Source organism: Phaseolus vulgaris, chromosome 2, assembly GCF_051622355.1.
Source record: "Phaseolus vulgaris cultivar YP4 chromosome 2, ASM5162235v1, whole genome shotgun sequence".
Classification (NCBI taxonomy): Eukaryota; Viridiplantae; Streptophyta; class Magnoliopsida; order Fabales; family Fabaceae; genus Phaseolus; species Phaseolus vulgaris.
The window spans coordinates 40802560-40830520 of record NC_143499.1 but is presented as its reverse complement, the minus strand read 5'-3'; the positions used below and the strand labels follow the sequence as shown (position 1 = coordinate 40830520).

Sequence of the window (27961 nt, the reverse complement as noted above, 5' to 3'; positions counted from 1 at the left end):
TATCAAAATCTATTTAATATTTAATGGATTAATTAATTAATAAATACTTATTATATATACTTTAATTACTATATAGATAAACACAAACTATGTTTAAATTCATTATTAATTAAATATATATATATATATATATATATATATCTTATTATTATACAAGCATATAATAAATGTTTATTAATTTTATGATACACGTAGTTAAGACTATTACAATAAATATTTAATTTATTAAAACAATCAATTAAATATTAAACTTATTAATATTTATATTTTATATAATATTTTAATAAATTATTTTTACTTCTCCTTTAAAAATATAATAAAGTCACACTAAAAAGGAAGTTTTGCCGTTTTGGTAAATATATTTTCTGATTTAAATTAATTAAAATAATCATGACTAATATTTATTAATTGAATTATACCAAAAAAAGAGAACATGAAGATGTGAGAAACTGATTTCAGCATGTTGAATTAGAAACACAAAAGAGTAAAAAATATTTTTTTCAATTTTTTTTATTAAACAAAAATATTATTTCAGATTTAATTTAAAATATTATAAAATATCAATATAATTTATTTTTTACTTATTATTGTTATTATTTAATAAATAAAAATATTGCCAACATATAAACTATGAAAGTTGAACACTCTTTAAATACAAAGATACACCCAAACAACTAAAGAAAAGAAAAAGAAGATGGAAGAGTAGTGGAATGAGAAAGGAGTTGCTTTAAATCTAGTCATTTTCATCGCCGCCCAATAAAAGAAACAACTCATCATAAAATGAACACACTATGAAAATGGTTGAATTATAAGCACAAAATAAATAATAAAAATAGATTTATAGCAACGCGTTGAAAATGAGGAAATAAAAATATGTTTTATTTATATTCAGAAAATCAGATTCAAAATCGCTCTACCTACTCAACAATAATAACAGAATGTTTTTTTTTTCATAATTTTAAAATTTAAGATAAAATAATAAAATAAAATATATTAATAAAAATAAATTTTAAAAAAATGACGAACACAAAAAGTGAGGAGAATCTCGTTATGTATTATTATATAGTGAGAAAATGACAATTTATTTTACTTAAATTTGGAAAATCAATTCAAAATTCTTCATATCTAACAACGACGAAATGTTATTTCTCATTATTTTAAAATTTAAAATATATTAATAAAGATAAATTTAAGAAAATTCTGTATAGATCAAAACACGAGTAGAATCCTATATATTGTTGTAATATAAATTATAAATAAATTTTAAAAAAATTATAATTATTATTCATTTATTTATTATTAAATAAATAAATTGTTTTTTATTTATTAAAAGATAATATTATCCAAAATTAAAAAATAATATTAAATATAACTTTTTTCTATAACTATTAATAATAAAGATTATTTTTGTAACAATTATTTAATGTACATAATTTATTATCTATTTTATCTTTACAAATGTATCTCATTTTATTAATTTATCTTCTAAATCTTATAATTATTTTTAAATTAATTAACTATTTACCATAAAAGTATTTGCTTATTTCATAATTATATTTTATGAATATATTTTTTATAAATTTAATAATAATAATTTATTTATTTTTTAATAAAAGAAAATAGACATGCATGCGGGTAGTGGCATGTGTTTTCACTAGATAAAAAAAAGGAAATGTAAGTTAAAAGAGGTAGTCTTTAAGAATTATTTTAAGAAAGAAAAAGGAGAAAGAATGAGAATGGAGAGATTATATATATTATTTGAGCTAAATACAGTTACAGTGGGATTGCTTCTTTGGGGTGTCTGGTGTTGTTGTGTTCTGCATAGGCTGTTTTGTTGCTGCTGCTGCTGGTTTGTGTTTTGTTTTGTTGTGTTGTGTTGTGTGGGTTTATGAGAGAGGGTTGACATGGGGAGGGTTTTTGTTGTTGATTTGGATGGCAGATCCTACGGATGCAGATACTGCAATACTCCTCTGGCTCTCGCTCATAACATTCTTTCTCGGGTACGTCTTCTTCCTCTTCTCTTCAAATTCAATTTCTTTTCATTCATCTTTTTTTTATTTCTCAATTTTAATACTTGTAAAAGAAACTCTGTTTTTTTTTTTTTTTTTTTTTTTTTCTGCTGTTGGTGTTTGTTTTGGGTATGAATGAACTCTGTTTAGAGTGATGAATACGATTGGTGAAAGATTTGATTATGGCCACTTCGTTTAAAAATCAATCAGAACTAGGAGGGGACCCATTAGTTGATCGTGCAGAAAGATTCTGTTTTTTTTTTTTTTATTATTGATTGAAGCTTATTGGGTTGCAATCATTTTCTGAAAACATGGAATCGATTGTACAGTGTCTGCCAGCAATGTCCAATGGCGCTTTCAGTAGTTAGCTTAGTCTTTCTGTTTTCATTAATGAAAAATTATGTGTTCAATTTGATATTTGGAGTCTGATCGTTTGAGTCTCTCAATTGTGTCAAGCGTGTAGTACATGCAGCTGCGGTTTGCAGTTTGGAAACGCCTACCTGATTGGGTTAGTGAAGATGATGCTTTTTTGAAAAAAGGAATTACTTTTGTGGAAATTTTTAGAAATGGAGGTATATCATGTTTTATTTTGTAGCTCCATGGTAAGCTTTTGTACTGAGATCGAGTCCATGGATTTGAAAATTGATTGAATAAAAGAGTGTATCGTGTATTCGATTTTTATAAGTGTACATTTTTCTATATTCTATATGACAAGTCCCTTTGCGTAGAGCCTGTGTCCGAAGGATGTACATTGAGACAGCAGAGTTTTTTTTCCAACTATCTCAATGCAGGACACCAAAGAAGTGACTAGGAATACAAGTTATTTTCCTTCTTTTTCAACACTTAATCCACTATAAAAGTTGCTAATTTGATATGTAAGACTACTTTTGATCGCTTGCCATTCTGTTTTCCACACTTCTACTGGGCATAATTTGAATTTTTAAAAGTCCATTCAAATCTAATCCAAATCCAATTAAATGGATTAGATTTGAAATCCATATCCATTTAATTGGATAAAATTGGTTTGTATTTTTTTTTAAATTTGGTTTTAAAACCAATTTTTGATCATATCCGGTTTGGCTTTAAATTTGTTTTTATATTGCAAACCGATTTTAAAATTGGTTTTAAACTGAACGCCGATTTGATAAAATTAAGCGAGACAAAAGTAAATATACTCTAGTCGAAGCCAAAGTAGTGATACTTTAACTGAAGTTAAGTTAAATATGTCCTACTGAATTTAACCAAGAGATAATTTCATCGAATTTGATTGAAAGATATCTTGATTGAAACTAACTGAGAGATGATTGGTGGAAAGATGCTCAGATTAAGGTCATCCAAAGATTCTTTGACTAGGTTGAATTAAAAATTCTCCGATTGAGCGAACAATGTTGTGATTGAGGTTGTGTTGCGCCAACAATGCCCTAGCTTTGGTCGAGCCAGCAGTGCCCTGGTTGAGGTTGAGGTTGAAGTAATGATGAGTAGACCATACAACTGAGGTCGAGCCGGAGAAGTGCAATTGAAATTAGTTGATGATGTTCTGATCAAGGATGAACCGATGATATCTCGACCGAGGCTGAGTTGACGGTGAACCAATCAGGGATGAGGGGCTAATGGTTTGACCAAGACCAACAAAACCTATCCCAATCGAAATCAAGTAAAAAATTGAGCTCAACCAGAGCTTCCCTTACAAAGATCAAGTAAAATATTTCCCAGTTTAGACCAACTGAAAGATGCCTACATCAAACAATGCTTTAGGATGGCCATTGAATTTTGGAGTTTTTAAAATCCCAAACAACCATGTTATTAATTGGATTGGATTCGAATATCCAAAATGTAGGTGTAGTTGACTCCAGAAGGGGGAGGAGTTGAATGAATACTTAGATTCTCTTTTTGTAGCAGTGAAATAATTAGATTGTCTAGTAGACCATCTAACAAAACGTGTAGTAACAATGTCTAACAGATCGTCTAATAAGATCATCTAGCAGATCGTCAAACAATGAGAGTTAACACAAAATAACAAGAGTAAAGAGATATCAACACAAGAAATGTTTAAGAAAAGATAAAATCTTAGAGATATCCGAAAAATAGGGATGAATAGAGTCACTGCGCGATTTCAAATCTTTACGTTTTTTGGTACAAAATCTCTTTGATTGAACGTGTATATAGTAGATATGTATATTCAAAAGATTTCGTTTAATTTGTTAATAAAATTGTCCAATTTATAAGATTGTCTATCACAGTGTCTAATGGATACTGTAGTCGTAGAAACACTGTTTAGATATTTCAATATTCAAGCAAATTATTCAAATAGTTTTTGTTATCATCAAAACATAAAATTATGATTCATGAACCGTTTAGTGTCTCATCAGACTATCTAGGCATATCATCTAGATTGTCCAGGGTCTCAACACAAAAGAATGGATTCGGATATGAAACCAATCCATTAAAATGAACTTAAAACGATTTAGATATGTGTAAATTTGGATTGATTTTAATTGTTTGAATTTTTTGCACACCCTTACTACACTTCCATTGTGGGTGAGATAGGGAGCTCTCCTTTAAAATGAAGCTTTCCTAATATCAAATTGACTTTTACAAGTGAGATAACATTGGGTAGATTTAGTTTATTTTGTGAAGTTTTTCTTTTCTTTTTTCATCTGTGGCTATAGAGGATACATAGATTAGAATTTTTCTATTCTTTTGCAATCATAGATGCACATCATTGTAGACTTGCCTTTTACCCTGATCCTATATGTAAAGAGTAGACAATGAGGCAACATCTGTGATTGTTGTTCTTCTTAAAAGGAAAGTGAATTATTTCATCTGTGATTGTAATATAATTTGCCTGCTTAATGAAGATATCAGCTAACTTTATCTTGGTATATTTTGCTTCATTTTTGTAATACTAGTACAGAAAGTAATAAATATCCAAAATTATAAGTTCTACAGTTAAATTTAGCCTTGTCCTAGATAACCATCGTTAATTGCTGCTACTTATTCTACTGTGCAAATGTACCTAGTTCCTTGTATACTACTAGTCTTTCCATCTAACCTAGCAATTTGACTGTATTTTGTTTCCTTGTGATGATCAGAACTTCAACTGCAGCCAAGGGAGAGCATATCTTTTCAGCAAAGTGTAAGTTGTTTGAAACCGTTTCTATGTATTCCCTGCCCTCTCATCTGTCCCTTTTCAATACTTCAATACTTCAATACTTTTTCAGTAATTTGTTACGGAATATTTTAGTGGTCACATCCTGCCTCGTCTTCCCACCAAAAAACATCTGCTCCTCTGTTGGTTTGGGGAATTCTATTGAAGCGTTATAATTTTATCAATGACATTAAAAGAATTATGATTTTCTTCTTACTCATAATTAGCACTCTTTTTTACATATGAACACCTTAACTCGAGCCTTCGTTACTAAATTTTTCCAACATCCTTGTTTGTTAACTTTTGGCCTCAAATAGGGTGAACATAACTCTTGGGACTCCGGTGGAGAGAGTGATGATTTCCGGACTGCACACAGTTGAAGACATATTTTGTTGCTGCTGTGGACAACTTCTTGGATGGAAATATGTGAGTTTTTACCTTTTCGCCTCTAGTTTCCTTTCTTGTCGTGCTTGAGAATTTTTCTAACATCATTAATTTGTGGTTGGGTGAGTCTTGAAAGTTTAAACTAGCAATGAAGTTGATTAAGTATGTGAGCACCATCAGAAATTTATGATTATGTCTGTTACTCCGTTAGTACAATGAATATTATCCATAAAACCATTTTAAACACTTAAATTTACCGTTGTTCAAATTTGCGACAATTTTATTGCTAATAAAAGAACAATCAGACGAGAAATTTCTATTTCCCAATCTACTGTGCATCTGATCCATTTATGATCTACCATAAAAAGGGTAAACTTCATTTAGGGTCTCATTATCTTTTAACTGGAAATTAGCAAGATTTGTTTTCTATCCCTCGAGGAGATTATTGAAATTGATGCTTTCCCTTTAAGCCATGTATCTGTTTCATGTAAAATCATGTTTGGAATCAAATTAAATTAGAAATCATGGAAAGAGATTCGCTAAGTTTTTAAACATCTGATTCCATCAAGGAAAATATGTGGTTTCTGGATTTATATAGAAGCATTAAGCACCCATGGTAACATCATGCACATGCAAGTCAAGTCTTTCCATGTGTTTCTCCATCAATCTAATTGCTCTCCTCAAGTTGTGTTTTTTATGAGCTGAAAGCTGTTTGAAGTGGTAATAACGAGTGTTTGGATTGGTTTAGGTTCTGGCATATGAAAAGAATGAAGCATACAAAGAAGGGAAGTTTGTGCTTGAGAGGTATGGTGTTAAAGTATGGTTTTGAATTTGATCATGTCAAGCTAAGCTAAAGCTTAATTAGAGTTGATGCATCTAACAGGTGGAGGATTGTTGACAATGTTGAAGAGGAGTTGGAATTAAATTTGGATGCACAAGCTGGTTCACAAGGATCTCAAGCTACTTCTCAAGCTGATTCTCAGGCTGGTTCTCAGGTTGATTCTCAGGCTGATTCTCTAGCTGGCTCAAGTGACACAGAAAACGCCTAGCTAGTTGTTTCTTTTTCATGAATTTGAAGTATTTTAGCTAGCCAAATTATTTATACTTCTAGTGTTGTAGGTAGAAAATATATTATACCTTTAGTTTTCATCAAGATACAATTTACATAGAAACTCCTTAGATCAACTCAATCTTAGGATTATTTCCCGAGTCTAGAAATCTTGTAGTGGCATACTGAATTTCGCTAAATATTTATGGAGGGTATGTGATTAATCTTATTTCATGTGTCCAAGTTATTGTTGATGTCAATTGTTCAGATATATGTGAAGAGTTAGATTGTTAGATTATTGTTCTAGTTTGGAATTACAAGTTTACAATACTCCCAAACAACTACTTTTCAACTTTGTCAGAAGAAATATAAACATTTTGATCCCTTGCTCGGTAGTCTGGTCTGATGTTTCCTGAATAATTATTGCTCGTTGGATTGTTGCTCACAAGAAATAATAAATGTTGTTTGCAATTATTTTTTGCTTGACAAATAATATAAATGAAATTTTACTTAAGTGATTGATTTATATATGGATTTATTAAATATTATGTACAACCTTTTTAGGAAAGCATAAATTGAAATTGAAATTGAAAAGTGTCAATTACAATAAACTATAAAAAATGCACTCAATATCAAAATATATAGTAATAGATTTTGAGGGTATTTTTCACTAAAATGTAATATTATAAGTCATATTACAACCAAAGTAAATTTTGGAAATACAATTATAGTTTGACTTGCAATACAAGTAAACTTAATAAATACAACAAAAAATAGTTAAGTCAACAAGTTTCCTGCATATTAAAAGAAATATATTAATATAATATTTTCTTAAGCTTTGAAGAATTTATCAATTCAAGAAAGAATTTTAACCAAACAATTATCTTTATGACCAACTTCAAGCTCTCTAGTGAAAAAAGACACATGAAACAAAGGATTAAAATGAAAAACAATTAATAAGGTAAAACATTAGAAAAATATACACCACCTCATGTGCTTTAAAGATAAGTGTATGTTAATTCAAATCTAGAACACCGTCAAGTCTTGTAATAAAAGTCATCTCAGTTAATGTACTCTCTTCTCATATTCCCATATATAGACACAATCAAGTTATATTGATATAACCTACATCTATTATACCACACACATATAACTTACATAAATTATTATATCATAACTAACTTTTAATGAAATGATTTTATCTAAAAACTCACAGTTGAATTAAAACAAACCTGATAAGTAATAGCCACAAATTTTATATTGATTAGTTATTTGATACATCGACCGTATGTTGAAAAAATGACTTAATATACACTTTTAAAATATAAAAAATATGAATGATTTAAATTTCTTTTAATTTTTATAAAAAATTGGACAGAATATAAATATGTTAAATTTGGATAAATTTCTCCTCAAAACAAGTTTTCGAGAGAAAAGCACACACACAAAAAGAAAGAGAAGATTGACTGTGTATCTCAGCTACTGTAAATTCCATCCGAGGATACAGACTCATAACTTGTAATCAGTCTGAAAAGGGGCGAAAACTGAAGTAAACAGGATAATGAACAAAATTTTCTGATTTACAGTTTTCTGGAGTTCTGCTTGTAATATGTTCAATGTCTCAAGAAACTCCGTATTTGGAGTAATCACGGTATGAAGATCGATTGGATTACACTGCCATTCATCTACATTAGCAGGACGATTCTGTAATCTAAAAAATAAAAACAAAAACCACTTTCATGGCAGGAAAAAGAGGAATACTACAAATACAGTGAATAAGAATGAGTGTCATCATGAAAGTAAAATAGGTCCATTCTCAGCTGCTGTTGAGGTTTTGCCAAAATTATTATGATGCCTTGTCATCTGAATATCACGTGAAAAATGGGTCCTTGCTTTTGCATACGGGGCTGCTCTTCCTGCAAGAAAAAAGGAGAATAAATTTAAATTCAACACTCTTAATGCGTATTGCTTCACAAGGTCAAAAGAACATGTTGGTAAAATGGACCAACAAATTAGACCGATTAAATATAGTACTAGGCAGAAAATTTTGAGTTCAATTAATTTTGGGAAATATTAGTCCAACCTAAGTTTTGTTTGATCAAATTTAAACTAGTTTAATCGTGTCCTGTGTAAAATATGGGGTTTTGGGGGTTTAACCAACTTAAAAGAAAAGAGACACATCCATAGGTAACTGTGGATAACATCTTAAATTGGTAATTCTAACATAGTATTATGATTTTTAAAGTAGTTATTATAAAAATACATAACCTATTTTTTCTTAAACTTCCTTTGATATTTCAACTGATTATTCTCTAAAAATAAAATAGATCCAAACATGGTAAATGGAGGTGAAAGTAGAACATAATGCTTTGTTAGTGTAACTGTAGTGTCAAATATGAATATCCCTTACCTGCAATTTGCTGCGATCGGAGGATATTTTTCCGCCTTTTCCACCAACAAACTGAACAGGTAGTAAGAAGGAAAATTGTAAATGAAGCCCCTAATCCAATGCCAATTTTACCACCGGCAGAAAGATGAGATCCACATGTAGGTAATCCAGGTATACCACACAGACCTGCATTGTCCGTAAAACTGCAGGCATCCACAAGTTAAAAAGTCAGAAATATTTGTTATTTAGTAACAAACAAAGTGAACAAATATGTACGTGAGGAATATCCTATCATTTTCAGTAACTTGTCTAGAGTTTAATCTCTGATAACATACTTGAAGCTAGCTCTGTATAGTAGTCTTCCTCCTAGAGTTGCCGGGACCCTATCAGATAGGAGGTTGCTGTTAAGGTTCCTGCATGGAGACATTTTGATACAGATTTGTCGCCCTCGTATGTGTTTTATGGGTTAGTTAAACATTGAAGAATCTTACAGTCTTTGTAATGACGACAACTGTCCAAGGCTTTCTGGAATTGATCCATTGAAAAAGTTGTAGGATAGGTCACTGCATCATTATATGGCATTCAGAAATGACAATAACATGATAGCCAAAGCCAAGACAACAATTCATGGAGCATGTTTTCTACCTTTCGCAGACATAAAACAATGAAAACTATATCACAAGAAAAAGAGGAAGAGATTACTTAACAGCACTTGCAGGCTATTTATTGTACCAAGTGAAGATGGAATTGCTCCATGGATGTTGTTCCTACTCAAGTTTCTGCAATTCATAAGCAAATTAGCACAAGCTATGACAAAATAAATAAGGTGGTTGTTTCTGTATGTTGAAGAATAATAAGTTAAAAATTGAAAAAGTATATATATACAGAGAGAGAGCAGTGGAATCAAGTTACTCCAAGAATACTTGGAAAGAGTAACTCTACACTCACCATTTATGTTAAAAAAGTAAAGTTTAAATGTAAGTTATCAGAACTATCAGATTAAAAAAACTGGTTGATAACATGGGGAACAGCTCTTTTAAAGTTACTCTTAGAATAAGTTATCCCTTACATATATAAAATACTGGACCAAGCCTTCAACTTTTGGGATCGTCCTGGTCCTTGGCATCCAACATGTTGGACAAATTATTGAACCCGAGAAATATAAACACACTAAATTATAAACAAATTATGGAAATAATATGGTTTTTAGGCCAGATTTAGGTAACACTAGAAATAACAATATCACCATCTCATCATAACATATATAAACCTAACCCAGGACTCATAAAAAATAATTGGTCATTAACTTTCTAATACAGATTTATAACTTTCTAATTCAGAACTTATTCCTAAGTTGGTTTTGTAATCAATACATTAAGCATTATATGCATACATGATTCATCCATGCATTGACATAAATATTTACGCATATATGTTTTTTTCAAAATACTTAAAAACATGTCTGGAACTCACAAGATTTGTAGATTAAGTAGTCTGGATATGTCATCTGGCAAGAAACCTTTCAGACCTTGATTGTCAAGACCACTGTTCATCAACAGACGAAGCACTCAATAACAAGATATACCAAAACCAATATATTAAGATAGAATATTCAAAATAATTAATAATTCAACAGTTCTCAACACAAACCGCAACGTCTTTGTAGCATAGTGGAACCAATCTCTTCTCTTAGCAAGTGGAGGGTGTAGTTCTACACTTTTTTAGGGTTAAACCTTAAAACATACAAAGCGATAACCATTTTTAATTTGATAACTAAATCATTACTGTGAAGTATAGTTAGGCACCAAACAAGACATAATTCCCATGTACAAGATCCAAAATATAACATTTATAATTCTTATACGTAACACGTTTTCTATTTCATCGATATACATGACTATGTTTTTAACTCCTACGATCATACAAAGAGGGATTAATTTGAGAACTATTTTCATATAGGGGTTTAACTCAGCAATTCATCTTGAACTTTAACCTTTTTAAATAAATGGCCAAAAGGAATTTAAGAGTGGGGAGGTCCAATTCAAGGGTTACTCCCCCAAATGGGAAGCATATCACAAAACAAAGTAAAAATTAAGTTACACATTCTGAACGAGTTAAAAAAAAATATCTCGAGCCAGCCATATATTAACTAGTTTACAGGTAAGCTGTGATCGTGCATACGTAAATGCATACACCCAAAACACAAAAATCTTCTCTTTTTTTCCCTAATAGAAGGGCATCATTTCCTTCATCTAGAGGCTCTGATGCTGAACAAATAAAAATACTCTCGGATTTGGTGCCAGCTACAGCGAACAAATTAATTAAGTGAAAGGGAATAAAAGAATTATTAAGAGAACTGCAATATAGGCTACCACGGAATCAAATGAACAAAAAAAACAAAAACGCTGTACTTAGGGATAACAAGAAATTACAGTCCATCAATGATCCAGCTGCCGCGACTTTTGTTTAATTGGCAATCCACTCCACTCCATGGATGTTGTGGAGGAACACAAGGATCACCATTCCACCCAAACCTGGGTGGAAGCCTCAATGCCTTCTTCAATGCTTGTAAAGCACTAACTAGAGTAAAAATAATAATAAACTTGAAAAGTTAGTATTAATTCGAATTACGAAAAGCAGCATTTGCTACTATAGTACTATTACGAGTTCATGAACTAGAAAATAAGTAAATTGAACAAGTATTATAAAACGTACGACCAATAAATATTGCCTCTGATATAGGTTAGGAAGAAGAACTCCAAAAGCAGTCAATAATGGAAAAGTATAACGAGACAAAGAGATCTAACATGTTTGATTGGGCATAAATTCCATGATCTACTTTTGACAAGCACTCCCTAAAATTGGAGTTTCTTGAGATATATTAATTGATTAGAAATAAAAAGAAATTGCATAAGTTTACATGACTAATACAGCTCCCAAGCACATGCATATAATGCTATCAGTCGCCTCCAATGACCAAACACCAACCTTGATTGTGGATATTTCAAAGTCATTAAAGTTCTCTACCAAATTCAATATATGTTATCTTTCATAATACAATAAATACCACACGACATTAGCATGAACGGTTGTTGAAAAAACTGTAACAATAGTAGGGATGAGCACACATACCTTCCTCTGATATAGTCTTTGACTCAGCCATTATAACCTCAAATATCTCAATAGCATTTATAATGGCAAGATTACCTTCCCTTGGCTTCAATTTTATTGTTAGACTCCTCCCATTAACAGCAACAGTAGTATTAAGCACGAGGGCAGTATAGACATCCCCACTCAATTCTACAATGTCAACATGTTTGAATGCAAGATCACCATTTATTTCAATATCAAAGATCCTTTGCCCCGCAGAATAATCAATCTCAGCAAAATGTAACCAAACAGAATAGTTTCTGTTGGGATCCACCTCTAATGTATATGTTAAATCAGGCTGATTATTAGTACTAACAAGCGCAGACTGGTAAAGGGTTTCTGGATAGAAGTTTGGAGGATGTGAAGCATGCTTGATTCTAGTTTCAACAGATCTAGGTTGACCAGACTCTGAATCCTCACCAAAAGTTTTAATGCGTTGCCAAAATCTGTCCCCTCCCCAGGGATCCCCTGCATAATCTACGTCAAACTTTGATTGCCCAAAACCACAACTCAGTCTTTTAATTGTTCTAAGTATTAACCCTTGACTCCAAGGGGGAGCAAAATAATAAGCCTTATCATCAATTTGAAGAATCTCGATAGAAAGGATAGCGGGATCCCCATGACCAGTGCTATGGAAACAGATTGAGACCGAGTCATCTGTAAGAAACACTAGCGCCTCAGCAAATACTTGATCAGCCTGATGGGTCCAACCAGATTTCAAAGAATATATCTGCGTGCCTTCAATAGAAATGTCAAATAGAGGCTCAATAAGGGTACCTCTAGATTGACGAACAAGTCCAAAGAAGATTCTGATTGAGTAGTGACCCTTTGGCACCTTATCAATGATGTAACAATTTTGTGGACCTTCAGACAAAGGGAAATAGCGTAGAGTGTTGAGTGGAGGGGTGATGTAACTTGGCCGAGTTGCATTAGAGACTATGCCACCCGTATAGCCAAAATCTTCACGCCAATGGGTATTGGTTGGTCTTGTTTGAACATTTTGACGAGCCCCACAGCTTAAGCGCATAGCAAATGGGTCTGCAGTGATTTGAACCAAATCAAAATTAGAGAAACACAAAATATTCATACTCAGCTTTTGAAAACAATAATCCTCTATGGTATGTGCAAGTTTGACACTCAGATTCACTAAGAAAATAGGTACAACCATGTAGAAACTGATTCTTCAGTGGTAACATAAATTTCGTCCATTGCAAATAGACTGCGAAAAAGAAATTCCATCACGTGGCTTAAATGACGACGAATTAAATGCAATGGTTTCCGCAACATGATTGCTCATTTAAAGTGTAACAGACAAACCAAACCCGACAAATTTCAATAAGGTAAGAGTTAGTATTCATCAGAAATTCAGAATAATAATGGTGTTTAACAAACTTTCACTAACCGGAAAATTTTCAGAGAAAATTGTTAAAATTACTACATCTGTTTCATATCTACCAATGCTTAAGTTAATGCACACAGATAAAGAAACACTTAATCAATGTGAAATATTATATAATTATACTAAAATAATTTAGTTCTTTGTAATAAACTCCCTTGTTTTAGAGATTATTAAATAAGTAAAAAAAAAAAAAAAATCAACAAAAATTTAACATTTGTAAAGCCTAGTTCCGAAACAAAGAGAAAAGGCTAAAACATCAACATAGAAGCGAGGCCATAATTGGTTTCAAGTTTCAACGTTTGGACAGGCTTACATCTCTTAATCTTCTCAAGATCAAAGCAATGAAAGCATTGAGAAAATTACACAATCCAAATTTGATCAAGAAAACAGTAAAGCTCCACTTTATGGCGCATAAAGGAGAGAGGAAAGATAAGAAGGAGAGTGCTGAGGTTCACCTTGGCGTGCAGCACAGGAAACAGTAGCGAAGCAGAGCATCATCCATAGCTGAAGAAATTGAAGAAACATTGCGGTGGATTCGGTTTCCTCGCTTTTCTCTTTCTACAACTTCTTCCTCTTCTGTCTTTTCCTCTCTCTCATTCATCGTGTCCCCATTTTTGTTGAGTGCTTTTCTAGAGAGAGAATGTGGGGTGTACGCACTTTTGCACACCACTCTAGGAAAATCTTCTTCGTTCAAGTTTATTAGCGGGCGCCAAAGAAACGAACACAGTTGTGTCTGTGCTGCTGAGCATCATCATAATCCATGCACTTTCAATCGAACGGTGCAGATCTGCTCGAAGTGTTATCCCCGTATCAATATTAATCTTATATATTATATATATTATTCCAACAAACATTTCAATTAAAACTTAAAAAAAATATTTTTTTCCTTAAAACTAATTTGGTCACAAGTTACAAAATAGAAAAATATATTATAATTTTTTCTACTGAATTTAACTGTAAAGATTTTTCTTTTCTTTTTAAGATTAGGTAAATTAGTAGTTTGAGGTGGATTTGACCTTATTTATTGTTGCGATTCAAAAGTCAATGAAAAATTAAAAATGTTTATGATGGAAGAAAAAAATAACCATAATTATTAATCTTGAGAAATGAACAATATGAGTATTGATGATGATGTACTGCTTTTTGATCAACGGTGCAGAATGGTCACCGATGGGTTGATTGAACTTTTTGACTTTTGACCTATATTTGGTTAGTGGGGATGGATTAGTGCGCAATCACCGGGGTGTGTATGAGATTTTAATTTTTTTTTTCAAATAACTCATTTTCGGCAATTTCTTCCTTAACCATATCAATTTCAGCATGCACCCAATCAGCTTTAGAAAATGACAAAAATATTTCTCAATGACGAAAATAATCTTACACAAAAATAGGAAAAATTATTTTTGAAACTTTTATCTGAAATATTTTGGATTTTAATTTTCGGAACATATTTTTGAATTCTGAAATTTTTTATCCAGAATGTGTTTTTAGTTTTGTGTTTAGAATTTTTTTTCCAGAATATATTTTTTTATTTCTCAATTATAATTATTATTTTGAATTTTTTAATTTGGAATAAGTTTAGTTTTGAAAATTTAAAAAATTGATATGGTGGAGGTTAAAATTGATATGGTGTGGGAGGGTAGTTTTGGAAATTTAAAAAATTGATATGGTGGAGGTTAAAATTGATATGGTGCGGGAAGAATTTGCCCTCATTTTCGAATATGAAAAAAAAATACATATAAAAAATATGAAAATAAAAAATATATTTAAATAAAAAATTTAAAAAGTAAAAAACAAACAATTTTAATTTTAATTCATTAATAAAATTATTAAAAAAATATCTCAAAATAAAAAAATTATGTTTATATAAAAATTAAAAAAGAATAACAATTTAAAAATTTATTAATTAAATTATTATTAAAAAACCTTTAAAAAAATAATATTAAAATTTAATATAATAGAAAAAAGTTTAAAAAAAGTCGTATATGTCAAGTACTGAGTAAAGTCTCAATTTGATGTTCTATATTATTTATTTTTTGTGGATGATAATTTCTCAAAAAAGATAAGAGAATTTAGGTTTGTAGTGGGAAACGAGGAAGAGGAGTTGGAGAAGAGAAGAGAAGTTGAAGAATGAGGATTCTAGCTTTTTCTATTATAAAAGAAGAGTTCTGGTTTTCTATATATACTCTTTTCATCCACTATGTTCACCATTTCCTCTTTGTTTTATTTTTTTTCAACTTTCTTATTTATATTATAATAAAAAAAATATGTAAAATGTTTAAATTGATAAAGGGTTATATTATAATTATTTTATCAATACATAAGTGTTTATATTTTATATGAAATATTATTGAAATATGACATTTATCATTGACTCAAGCCCAAGTCAAGTAGGTTGGTCAAGTTGGGCCCAAGTTAGGTTGAGTCCAAGTTAAGCCAATTAATGTTGATAAGGTTCACATTGTGCTTAGAGGAATTGAGTCCATGTTAAGTCGAGTGCATGTTGGGTCGAGTCATGTTAAGTCTAGATCTAGTCAAGTCGAGTGAGTCCCTCATCAAGCCAAATCGAGTTAGGTAAACTTCAGGTTGAGTCATGTCAAGCCTACAACGAGTCGAGTGAAATCGGGTAAGATTTACCCAAAGAGAGTTGTGTAAACATTAGGATGAGTACTGTCGCACCCACCTCAAGTTGAGTTGAGTTGGGCCCACCTCGAGTTGAGTCAAGTTGGACTCACCTCGAGGCGAGTATAGTTGGATCCACATCAAACGAGGTCGAGTTGAACCCATCTCAAGTTGAGTTGAGTTGGGCTCACCTTTGACCAAGTTTTGTTAAACCCACCTGTAGCTGAGTCAAATCGCGCCCATCTTGGGACAAATTGAGTTGGCCCACCTGTAATCGAGTTGAGTAGAGTTGGTCCTTCATAGGTCCTAGTTGAGTTGACCCATATCAAATCAAGTGAGTTGATAACATCGGGTCGAGTTGAGTCGAGCCTTTGACCAAGTTGAACCCATCAAACGAGGCGAGTATAGTTGGATCCACATCAAACGAGGTCGAGTTGAACCCATCTCAAGTTGAGTTGAGTTGGGCTCACCTTTGACCAAGTTTTGTTAAACCCACCTGTAGCTGAGTCAAATCGCGCCCATCTTGGGACAAATTGAGTTGGCCCACCTGTAATCGAGTTGAGTAGAGTTGGTCCTTCATAGGTCCTAGTTGAGTTGACCCATATCAAATCAAGTGAGTTGATAACATCGGGTCGAGTTGAGTCGAGCCACTCCAAATTGAGTTGACTTAGACCAAGTTCATATCAGACCATACTAATTTAGGCTAAGACAAGATCGACCAAGGTCAAATCCATGTTCGACAATATTGGATTAGACCAAACTTAAGTTGTGTTGGGTCGACCTAGTCAAATAAGTTAAATTTGACATTAATCTTTTAATTAATTTGCAAATAGTATAAATTTAATTTGCAAATAATATAAATTAGTTAAAGAGTAATTTATAAATGATGTAAAATATTTAAGAATCAATTTATAAGTTATAATATTTTAACAACTCGTGAAAAGTAATTAAAAATTGAAGTCTTATATGCAAGAAGACCACTTTGATCTGACCAAGTTTGAGAATTGTTCAACCTACTGATTTGGTGGAACAATAAAAAGAAACTTATATTAAGAGTGAGTTTGGATTCTGCATGTAACATGGGTGAAATTGACAGTGCTAGATCAAATAGACACGCCCCTCCAGAAAACATGTTTGACAAAATTATGATTTGCTGGTTTACAAGAATTTCCAAGGTACTAACTATTACTACTCACTATACCTAATATACCGACTTAGCATACCAAAGACTTAAAAGATGCTCAAATATTTTTCATGCATTCCACCGCGACTTCAATAAATGATCTTCATTTCTCTCAACTAATTTAAAGTGAAAATGCTAACTTGAAGGTCATTAGGTTTGCTTTTACTTACACTTCCATAAACATTCAAACAACTTTGCAGAAGGAAATGAAATACTCGTGAAACCCTTCCTCACCCATCACGTGACAGCTATTAAGTCTCATCTAATTTCACTTGACTAAAATGCTCCATTCAGTGCCATACCACACCGCTCCCATTCACTCCATTCACGTTTCCATGCGTTTGTGTTGCACTCTCCGCTCTATACTAAAGAAATCTCAAAACCCCATTCTGAGAATCATGCAGATCCACATGCACAGGCACCTCTCTTCCTTTTCTTCTCATCGGCACCAGCCACACACTGTTCAAGGACATGCCCTTCTTTCTCCTCAAGAACTCCTTGGGAGCCAAGATGAAGAAAGGCATCAAAACCTTCTGTAACAACAACGGCTCAACCTCCACTCTCAACCAACAAAACAGCCACAGCCACAGCCAAGGTGACTTCACAAGCAAGGTAAGCTCAAGCTCCCCCTTCACAAAGCCAAACTCACCAACCCTGGAGGATCTAATACTACAACTAGAGTTGGAGGAAGAAATGTCTAGAAAAGCCAAGCTTAATGAGTACAGTGGAATGAGGGGTAGGATGTCATGTGTGAACAACTCTGACATATTGAGATCTGCAAGAAATGCCTTGAATCAGTATCCGCGGTTTTCACTTGATGGAAGGGATGCCATGTACCGGTCTTCTTTTGGGAACATGGAGGGAAGAAGATCGGTTAGTAGTGAGACAAGTTTCGGAGGAGAAATTGATTTAGATCATAAGGGTATGTGCTGTTTACCCCCAACACTGGCTGGGGAAAGTGTAGTGTGGCGTAAACCAGGGGTTGTGGCAAAACTAATGGGTTTGGAAGCCATTCCAGTGCCAGTGGGGAGCAAAATTTATGACAATAAAGAGAAGTTAAATGAAGTTGTTAAGAGGCATAATCTAAGGAGGAGATTTGAGAGGCATGACTTGGAGAGGAAACTGCTAGCAATGGAGATGCAGCAGCAGGGATATCATAACATTAAAAGACACACCAACTCCAAGAATGGTTGTTGCTCTAAAAATGGGTATTGTATTATGAAACCGGTTGCTCTAGAGGCTCTAGCTGGGGGTCCTGGCACTTGGCAGCCACGGAGATATGTTTAGGCCTAGAATTATGTCATATAGCTTACTCTAAAACAAACTTTATAATCTTCTAAGCTTTTTATTTATTCTATTTGTTCAAGTTATGCAAATGCAAGTAAAGCCTCACAAGGCTAATAATGCACAAGTTTGTTTAGAGTTTTATTGATTTACGCCTTCAAAGTTCAATCTTTCTTTTGATGCTGCATACATACACAATAACATTTCTTTGTCTTTCTGACTATTTGGACAGTAAAATGTAAATTTAGTTGTGAGTGACATTGGTATTTAACGTTTGTTAACTCATGAATGGAATTGTATCGATCTAAGGAACATAGTGCAGAAAGAAAATATGTCTGGTGTAGCATTGCATGCGCATTACACTACTAGTGACAGATTAGAACAGTAGTACAACTATACACAAGTTTCATTTGTGAACTTGTGCACTATTTGTTAAGATTCAACATACTATGTTAAAGTTTTCATAACACTTTAATAGAGAATTGAAAAAAACGACGAGTTAGAAAAAAAATCTAGTTGGTCATTAAATTATTGGGACCACATCAGTATTAGAATGATATCGACCATTTCTACTTTGATATATGATAGTACTGAGGAAATCACATAAATCCTCTATTAAAGGCTCAATAAGGCTTCACCAAAAAAAGCTTCATAAGAAACATAATGATGTTGGATTACTTTCATCATTAACATCAAGCTGATACCAAGTTGACCAAATTATGTGCTTGTTTTGTTTGGTTTAGACTTCAGAGCCAGAGTTAATTTTTAAAAGGTGAGACAATTTATTTTGGAGTTATTATAAAAAAATTGATATTGTAAAACACACGAATTAGTCTGTTTATGTCAACGTATTGGTTTTGTTTGGTACTGATATAACTTTGATCTTACCATGCGATGAGTGGGTATTTGAATTTTGCAGGTGCACGTAGACGATTAATATGATTGCTGATATATAAGGATACGTTATCCAACTTGGCTGTATATTTTGCTGTGGGTGGAAATATAATAAAGTTGAAAGGTGCTGCAATTACTCTTTAGGGGTTTTACCACTTAATGTTGCAGTACTGAATTTGGAAATATCGTTGAAAGAATTGTGCAAGGGCAGCAAAAAGAGGGATCAATCACTTTTTCCGCTAAAACCATTAGATACGTCTTGGAATCTTTTTTGGACAATTAGCAGTTTGAGATAAATGCAATAAATGACATTCCTTCGTCCCTGCTTCCTCCTGGACTCCATAACTTTTTTTTTATCATCTTATACTAAATTTAAAAATACCTTTTTATTATTTTTTTATCACTTCCATATATAATTTGAAAGATTTTATGGATCTGGAAATGTTTTTTACATTTATAAAATCTGGAAGTCTTTTATGACTTGCGAGAAGTCTATAGATTATATAATTATGATATATTTCGGATTACATATAATTTAGAAACTAATCTCATTTGAAAAAAAACTTCTTGATTATTTTATCCAAAAACTAATTTTTTTTTTTAAATTACATAATCCAGAAGTTAATATCATATTTAGAAAAACTTTCAGATTAATCTAGAAGCTAATCATGCATCTGAAAAAAAGAGTTTCCGAATTACATATTCCGGAAGCTAATCTCATATCTAGAAAAAAAACTTTTAGATTATGTAATCTAAAAGCTAATCACATAAAACTTTCAGATTATATAATTTATAACTAATTATGAATTTAGAAAAAGGCTTCTGGAGTATAATTCAGAAAGAATATTTTTAGAATAAAAAAAATTATAAATGTGGCACAAGAAGTATGAAGGTATAGAAAGAAGCCCAGCTAGTGATGTTTCTAAGCCCAACAATTAAGTAAATGTGTAGTATTTTCTGAAATATAGAATCTTGACCGTTAAACCATATCTGATTTCTGATTTTGTGTAAAGGGTTCATTTATTATTTATTTTTGTTGAAAAAAATTATTTAATGGATTGCTAATATGCTAAAAAATATAATGATAAAATTCATGAAAAAATTAATGAAAGATATGAAATAGTAATAGGTAAGAAGTAAAGTGTGAAATTGACTATTTTTATTCATATATTTTAGACACGTATTAATAATTGCTTTTTAGGTAAATTATGATTTTCATTCTTCAAAATTTCTAAAGTATACTATTAGTCATTCTATTATTTATTTCCCCCCTCAAATTTAAAAAATAACATAACATTTGGTTCTCCCAACACTATCTAAAACCACTTTTTATCCCTTTATTAACTGTGATTTAAACTACTTGGGGGATCAAAATGGTGTATTTTAAAATGGGAGGAAGCGGGCATTCTAACAATTTAAACTACATTATTCAATTTGCATTTTACTTAGAAAGTTGATGAATTATGATAAACTGCACGAGTATTGATGAGAAAACGAAATACCTTTTGATAGAGAAAAGATAATAATGCTACATTCAATAAAAATAAAATTTATGAGTAATTTATTTTAATAAGATAAAAAATTTCATAAAATTATCACAAAGATAAAACCTAATTCTCTTTAAAGATTGATGTATGTCTCATTGCATTACAAGTTATGTGCAACAACTATATAATAAGACTCATTAAATTTCAATTAATTCTTATTAAGTAATCTTTTAATGTTTATTAGCAACTAATTCTCACATAGGTGCTGCCTTTAATACTATATATGTAATTATTTTTGTGTGATTCTTCATCTTTCTATATGAAATTCAACCTCTTAATTAAATAATTTAATAAAAATTCAAAAATTCAAAATTATATTTGCTCCTATAGATTATATAAGTATTAAACTTAACTTGATTCTTAGTTGCTGGCATTTCATCAATACCTTCGTTGCATTCATGGTTGATGTAAACCAATTGATAACATTAATTAGTTTTATGTTGATAGTTTGGAACACGCAATTTTTAAAAATTAAAAATATAATTTTAGTTTTGAAGAATTTTTTAAGGTTACACACATAAAATTCATTTCATTAACTAATTTTTTGATACTATATAGTTCTTTAAATATAATCTATTGGTTATTCTTACATCCTTTATCATGTATAAAAGTAAGCTTGTAGGTATAATTTTGAAACTATTTTATATAAATAAAATTTGAAAAGAGTACTTTACATCAATTATATTTTAAAAAATAAAAAAATTAAATAGTATTCATACATTTATTTGAAAAATAATATTTTATAAATATGGAGTTATTTTTTAAAATGTAATTAACAACCTATAGGAAGAAACAAAACATAACGACTTGAATCTCTTGTTTCATATATTTATTACGATCAATTGACGATTTTGATATAATATAGTAACTTTTAGTTTGATGGTCCTTTTCTTAGCATATAGATGTTGTTTTCTTTTCTGTATATTTAACAATAGAGACGTGTCTTGGTTCTCATTGGACCGCTTAGTCTATTTTCAACCTTTGTGAAAATTTGCACATTACTTTAATGCAGAAAGAAATAAGCATTCAAACCTTACGAAAGATCACATGTAGTTTGACATCACGTAGCTCTTCATGGAAATCAAAGCTTGCAGCAACAAAATTGTTCTAACATCTTTTACTAGTCACTTCATTGCAGGCCCTGAATCTGACCAACAACCTAATGTTGGTCACCTTTGATGAAAAGGAAAGAGTTTAAGTAAAACTGGAACATCAAATTATCGACCAACACACCATTCTCGAAGGATTATAGTTTGGGATGCATCATGCAACCATTTAAGGGACATATCACAGCAAACACAAAACTATTAGATATAGTTCATGTCTCACAGACACACACACACACACATATATATATATATATTTATTACTGTGTACCACTAATCATCCTCCTGTTAAATTTAAGCTTAACAATTCATCTACAATTATAAAATTTAAGATTATTTTATCTCATAAAAACATTCTCCCACCTATATATGCGTTTCTGAAGTTGATATGAATATGGTGACAACGTAAATCAATGGGCACACGTCAAGGAAGCAAATCTCAATCTCGTGGTGGAGATGATAGCATTTCTACTGACTCACTTTCTTTTGCTGGTCTCGTTTCTGTTCAAGACCAGCACCCAAACCCTCTTACTCCTAACCACGTTACTCACTACTACCACCAGGTAAGCAAACAAGACTTAGATTTTGAATTTTCCAGCATAAAAGACTTAAGTTCTAGTGCCAATCCCTTCAAAATCACACCTGCTGATTTGCTGATTTCCGATGGAAAAATTAGACCATTTCAAGCAAATCGACCTGTCTTCTCAGATCCCCCCATTTCCTTAAGATCATTACTAGCAATTGATCATGCCAATGCCAAGATCTCAAGTGGGCAAACAAGGAAATATGATGACCAACGTGTGAAAGCAAGAAACCACAAAAGCAAGGAAAGGACAAGAGCGTGGTTTGGCCACAAAGTTTTTAGGTCTTTTCTATCTCCATGCAGGAAATGCCAAGCCAGTCAGCCAGGTGCCATTAAAGGACAGAGTGTTCCATCAGAAAAGCTGATCAGAAGATACTGACACGAAGGCTATTATCTCTATTTTATTCTTCCCTGCAAAACCTGAAAATTAATGTCGTGGGGAGTTTTGTATTTCAAAATAGTAAAGATCCAGACATTGATGTTATTCTAGGGATGCTAATGTTTTCTCGGTTTTTACATGAATTCAATTTTTAAGTACTTGAATGTAAAGTACTTTTACATTGAGACACAATCATAGATGGCTGACTGTTTATGTTGTGTTTGATTTGGAGTTGAATCACAACCAACATTTTTGTGTGTGAGATACAAGTTCAATTATAATTGGATTTGGCTTGTATCATCGTATTTATATCTTTAATGTGCCTCAAGATCAAACACACCAAAATTATTCAAATCTTATGCATTAAAAAACCAGATTGAAAAGAGAATCTATGCAATAACCACTACACCATTTTCTATCTATGGTAACATTTTTCTAGTAACATTTATTTAAAATGTTACCGTATATTAATTTTAATTATTATAATAACACTTTTTTACATAAATGTTACTATAAATAAAATAAATATAAATTTTAATTATTTAGTAACAATTTTGATATAAATGTCACTATACACTAAACAAACAGTAACATTTTATAAATAAATATTATAATTTGTAAATTTAAACTACTATTTTCTCTTAAAATTTTTAATTTAGTAAAGTTTTTAAATATTACACTTAATTAAATTTATACAAAATATACTTTCAATTTTTCACTTTCCTCTTTGTCACTCTCGCAGTCTCGTTCGTCACTCTCGCCGTTCCTCTTCACTCTTGCCGTTCCTCTTCGTCACTCTCTCAGTCTCGCCGTTCCTCTTCGTCACTCTCCCAGTCTCGCCGTTCCTCTTCGTCACTCTCTCAGTCTCGCCGTTCCTCTTCGTCACTCTCTCAGTCTCGCCGTTCCTCTTCCTCAGGTTTCACTATGTTCTCCGTGCTTCATCTATGTCCTTCTCGTTCTTTCGGAGGTAAAGATTTTCTCGATTATTCAAACGCTTCAATTTGTTATTGGTTTCATTACAGTTTTTATTTCTCATATTTCAACCTTGGATTAGTGTTTCTTTAGTAGGTGATTATTGCGGTTTCATTTTCAATGATTAATTTGTGTTTGATTTTAGTATTAAAACGCTAATAATTAGTGATTCTCTCATTGATTTGGTACAAGACGTGTTGATTCTGATTTGGCAGTGTTATGATAATATTAATTATTTTTATTTGATAGATCTTTTCTTCTAGTGGTAATTGGAGATTTTGTCGATTTGCTTTTTATTTATTTCTCGATGTAGTTAACTCTGCTCCATTTCCAGCTCGTGCTCAAGTGATAATTGTGGATTTCTATTTAGGACTACAACTGAAGGTATGTCTCGGAACATCACTGTTCCAGTTGCTATGTATAACCTCTTTTTCCATGTTTTCCCTGCCTTTTCAATGATTTTCACTATTAGGATGTCTTTGTGGGAAAACTAGAAATAATGTTGTTAATGAAAGGGAATATGTAACATGTTGGATTTAAGGATTGCATAGCAAATAAGAGAGTTATGCATGTGAAATAATGAGCCTAGCTAGCTGGTATACATCAGGACTCAATTAATTTCTCGTTGCAGTGCCTATAATCAGTGTTGTGTTTAGCAAATTAAAGTCTACCCTAGATAGCTAGTACCGAAACCAGTGGCATGTCCAGTACTTATAGAAATAGTTTCTGAAACATTGGCAAAAACCACTCCATGGAATTCTAAGTAACATGCTTATTTAGATTCGGTGGATGGTGTAATCAAGAGAGGGGAACCTTTATATTGCTGTGTGTACAATTTTGATAACATGGAACTGAATTTTAACTTTGTCAGAGAGCTCAACCAAACCACTATATTGGATACATATAATTCAGAATAGAAGCCACAAGACAAAAGATATAAAGAAGAGTGTAGGACCCTGCCACCCAAAATCTCCCTGGAGCTCATGGGTCCTAACCTTGTGCCTTTTGCCAGACTATAATGACCAACTAATCAATTTTCAAAAGATTCCAATGTTTTTCCTCACATATCATCAACAACCCTTCCTTTTATTAATCTTATCCTTAGAAGTCACTCACACTAATCAACCCACTAAACTAATGCATATTAGCTACCTAATACGTATAAATAACAACGCTCCAACCATATTCAAATTCTTTATTTTTCCTTTCCTTAACCACCTTTCTATATCTCTACGTATTACCAGAGGAAAACCTGCAATTATTATTATTATCCAACAAAACAAATTGAAAGCCACAGTTACAAGACATGGCCTATTAACATATCTAATGTAAAACGCCTTTCATGAATCTCAAAACTTTACTTAATTCTCAAAAATAGATTGAATGTTTAATTGGATTGAGTAAAACAGAGGCTAATTTTTATCTTCCTTATCCTCTACCGAGGCTACCATTTTGCCTACCTTCAATGCTTCATTGTTATTTCACATCATGTTGATTGTATCTTGTATTCTAGTTTTGATCTTTTTTTATTCTTAGAATTTAAATTGTTGAATAGTTACTCTCCTTTAATTTCTCAAGTTCATAGATAATTTTGTTATTAATAGATAATTTTTCATTTTTTATCAGGTATTTCATTTTTAGCTTCAAGACAAATGAAGTAAGCCTAAGTCTAAGTCTAAGTCTAAAAAGTAGGTTCATAAAAAGGCTTTTAAAGCATGGAAGTGTATTACAAATGAAGTAAGTCTAAGTCTTTTTGTTTTATTTTAAGTAATTTAATATTGATTGACTTAATTATGATATTTGAATCAGGAAAAAGAAATTTATTTCAATAGAGCAGCCAGACTAAGAGGAAAACTACATTTCAGTATAGTAGAAGAAAGGTTATTAGTGTAATTTATTATAAGATCATAGTTGTATATGTTTATTTTGTTTCATTATTGTTTTGTTAATGAACTCCATCTAACACAAGTATTGAAATCAGTGGTGTTCAAAAGAAACAGATTGGAAAAAGAGAACGAAAACCAAAGCTTCATTTTGATGGGACGAATTAAAGTTCATGATTAGGTAATCAGATTTTTTTTATATTCTTTATTATAGTTGATGATGGTTCCATCTATTTGTTCTCATAGTTTCTTCTTTCAATTTGATTTCTTCTTTACAATTGCTTTATTGGAATCAAACACCTCGAACAAATAGTTTTAGCATTTGATTGAGTGTGACATCATTGTATTTCATATGATTTTGAAAATATGAATAAACATGTGGCCACCTATAGCCTCCTGGAGTCACATTGCCCTTCCATGTGGAGGAAGTTACTGCAACCACTGTTTGCTTGCCTCATAAATGTAACATTAAGTTATAAACAGGTTGAAAAAATCCCCATTCATTTAATAGTCAGTTCAAGCATTTATTTTTCTTTTTCTAAACCCAATTGCTGATATTGTTGCAATAAGTTTTGCTCCACTGCTATCTTCTTTCATTCACCTACACACCCTAAAATGGATGACAAAACTTCCTTTTTTCTTGTTAGAACCTTTTTGTGGTGCCATGCCTGCCTACTCACTCCTATTCACAAAATTTTCTTTAATTCAAGATTTGGTTATGATCATCATTCACACCATAGTTAAATAAGTAGAGAAAAAACAAAGATACATTCACTAAATTGTATACCAAATGTGTGCATTAAAGGATCGCAGAAATTATTAAAATGAAATTGGGATTCTGATTTGAAAATAACAGGAAAAAAATAATGTACAAGTTTTGGTCATAAGTTGAATGTAGTAGTTAATATTTGGTACTATAATGTTTCTTATATTTTTGTAAGAAGGGTACATCTCTCACTTCTGTGTTGTGCAACTATTTGATTGATCACAGAGCACTATTTGATTGATTCCTGCCATGTCTTTAATACTGTGTGCATTTCTCAATCTATGACCAGTAAAGGCCAATGAGGCATTCTTTGTTGCTCTTTTTTCTTAGTTTTTTAGTTAGTATGACATTAAGAAAGACAATGTACTTGTCAAGAATAGGAAGTGAGGATTCTCCTAATGCTTAAAACAAGCAACACAGTAAAAACAAATTACCCCTTTATTCTGTAAAAAAAACTACCGTCCACCTATACTCCCCCTATTAGTTGTTCTGACTATCAACACTTCATTTGTCTTTCTTAGGATTTGAGATGAGATAAATTGTTGACTAGTCGCAAGCTATATTTGAAGTGTGTAATTTTAGAATTTTTGTCATTGTTTCTTTCTTGAATATCTAAATAACTTATAGTAAATGTCTGCACATGTATGTTATGAGTTTAGTTGGTTCAGAACTATTCTTGGTATTTATCCTGTATTGCATTGAATTCAGTTGATATTTTAATTTACCTCTGTTTTTCTTTCAGATTGGATATCTGCTGACTAATGTCACAAATTCAGTGTCACCAAATTTGATCCCATTGGTGAATGACTGTCATTATCATTCCCATAAACTGATTATGTGATTGTGAAACTCTAATCATAGTACATACTAGAAATTTTATGTGTGCTAGATGGTAAACACAAGTGACAATGTATTCACAAGATATTTCTAAATTCATTTTCAACTATTGAAATTATTGACGTTTGTGTTGATAGATTTTTATTACTAGCTTGTTTATAAAATAAAAACATGTAAACATAATTGACATCTTACAATCTAAATCTAAATTTAAATAATTTGTATAATTTTCTAATAAAAAAATTTACTAAAGATTTTTGGTAACATTTTTATAATGTTACTTTTTTGTTAAAAAAATTTTACTAAAAAAATTTAGTAACATTTTTTAAATGTCACTTCTTTATTAAAAAAAGTTACTAAAGATTTTTAGTAATATTT

The 27961-nt window shown here is 31.5% G+C and overlaps 3 protein-coding genes across 8 annotated transcripts; 2 read left to right on the top strand and 1 right to left on the bottom strand.

The window, feature by feature from the left end:
- The first annotated feature begins 1690 nt into the window (after positions 1-1690).
- LOC137812067 (protein yippee-like At5g53940) lies at positions 1691-6818 on the top strand. 2 transcript variants are annotated; one of them, XM_090298822.1, is made up of 6 exons: positions 1716-1849; positions 1940-2000; positions 5102-5145; positions 5475-5583; positions 6290-6345; positions 6425-6818. In XM_090298822.1, exons 4-6 carry the CDS (start codon positions 5512-5514, stop codon positions 6588-6590), a joined length of 294 nt encoding a protein of 97 aa, XP_090154948.1. In that variant the 5' UTR covers positions 1716-1849; positions 1940-2000; positions 5102-5145; positions 5475-5511; the 3' UTR covers positions 6591-6818. The 2 variants fall into 2 exon arrangements, with proteins under 2 accessions (XP_068470056.1, XP_090154948.1); XM_068613955.1 differs by having other exon boundaries at positions 1691-2000.
- Positions 6819-8040: 1222 nt separating this feature from the next.
- LOC137812065 (receptor-like protein 4) lies at positions 8041-14325 on the bottom strand. 5 transcript variants are annotated; one of them, XR_016518753.1, is made up of 10 exons: positions 13983-14200; positions 12111-13166; positions 11411-11558; positions 10629-10711; positions 10452-10523; positions 9681-9757; positions 9470-9541; positions 9314-9391; positions 9000-9181; positions 8041-8505 (listed from the first exon to the last, which is right to left on the bottom strand). XR_016518753.1 is itself a non-coding variant. In XM_068613954.1 (9 exons), the coding sequence occupies exons 1-9, from the start codon at positions 14050-14052 to the stop codon at positions 8381-8383; spliced, it is 1875 nt and encodes a 624-aa protein (XP_068470055.1). In that variant the 5' UTR covers positions 14053-14325; the 3' UTR covers positions 8041-8380. The 5 variants fall into 5 exon arrangements, 1 of the variants encoding a protein (XP_068470055.1); XR_016518752.1 differs by having other exon boundaries at positions 9686-9757; XR_016518751.1 differs by lacking the exon at positions 10629-10711 and having other exon boundaries at positions 13983-14212.
- A 3227-nt stretch (positions 14326-17552) lies between these two features.
- LOC137812064 (uncharacterized) lies at positions 17553-18777 on the top strand. Its single transcript, XM_068613953.2, has one exon. The coding sequence runs from the start codon at positions 17804-17806 to the stop codon at positions 18617-18619; it is 816 nt and encodes a 271-aa protein (XP_068470054.2). The 5' UTR covers positions 17553-17803; the 3' UTR covers positions 18620-18777.
- The last annotated feature ends 9184 nt before the right edge of the window (positions 18778-27961 follow it).

What these genes read in the sequence shown, in the direction of transcription:
- LOC137812067 (XM_068613955.1), top strand. Translation starts at nt 1,905, where the DNA reads ATGGGGAGGGTTTTTGTTGTTGATTTGGATGGCAGATCCTACGGATGC. An exon ending in CTCATAACATTCTTTCTCGG is followed by an intron (nt 2,001 to 5,101) that starts GTACGTCTTCTT and finishes TGTGATGATCAG; the next exon opens with AACTTCAACTGCAGCCAAGG. An exon ending in AACTTCTTGGATGGAAATAT is followed by an intron (nt 5,584 to 6,289) that starts GTGAGTTTTTAC and finishes GGATTGGTTTAG; the next exon opens with GTTCTGGCATATGAAAAGAA.
- LOC137812064 (XM_068613953.2), top strand. Translation starts at nt 17,804, where the DNA reads ATGCCCTTCTTTCTCCTCAAGAACTCCTTGGGAGCCAAGATGAAGAAA.
- LOC137812065 (XM_068613954.1), bottom strand. Translation starts at nt 14,052, where the DNA reads ATGTTTCTTCAATTTCTTCAGCTATGGATGATGCTCTGCTTCGCTACT. An exon ending in TTCCTGTGCTGCACGCCAAG is followed by an intron (nt 13,167 to 13,982) that starts GTGAACCTCAGC and finishes AAATCACTGCAG; the next exon opens with ACCCATTTGCTATGCGCTTA. An exon ending in AAAGACTATATCAGAGGAAG is followed by an intron (nt 11,559 to 12,110) that starts GTATGTGTGCTC and finishes TTTTTACTCTAG; the next exon opens with TTAGTGCTTTACAAGCATTG.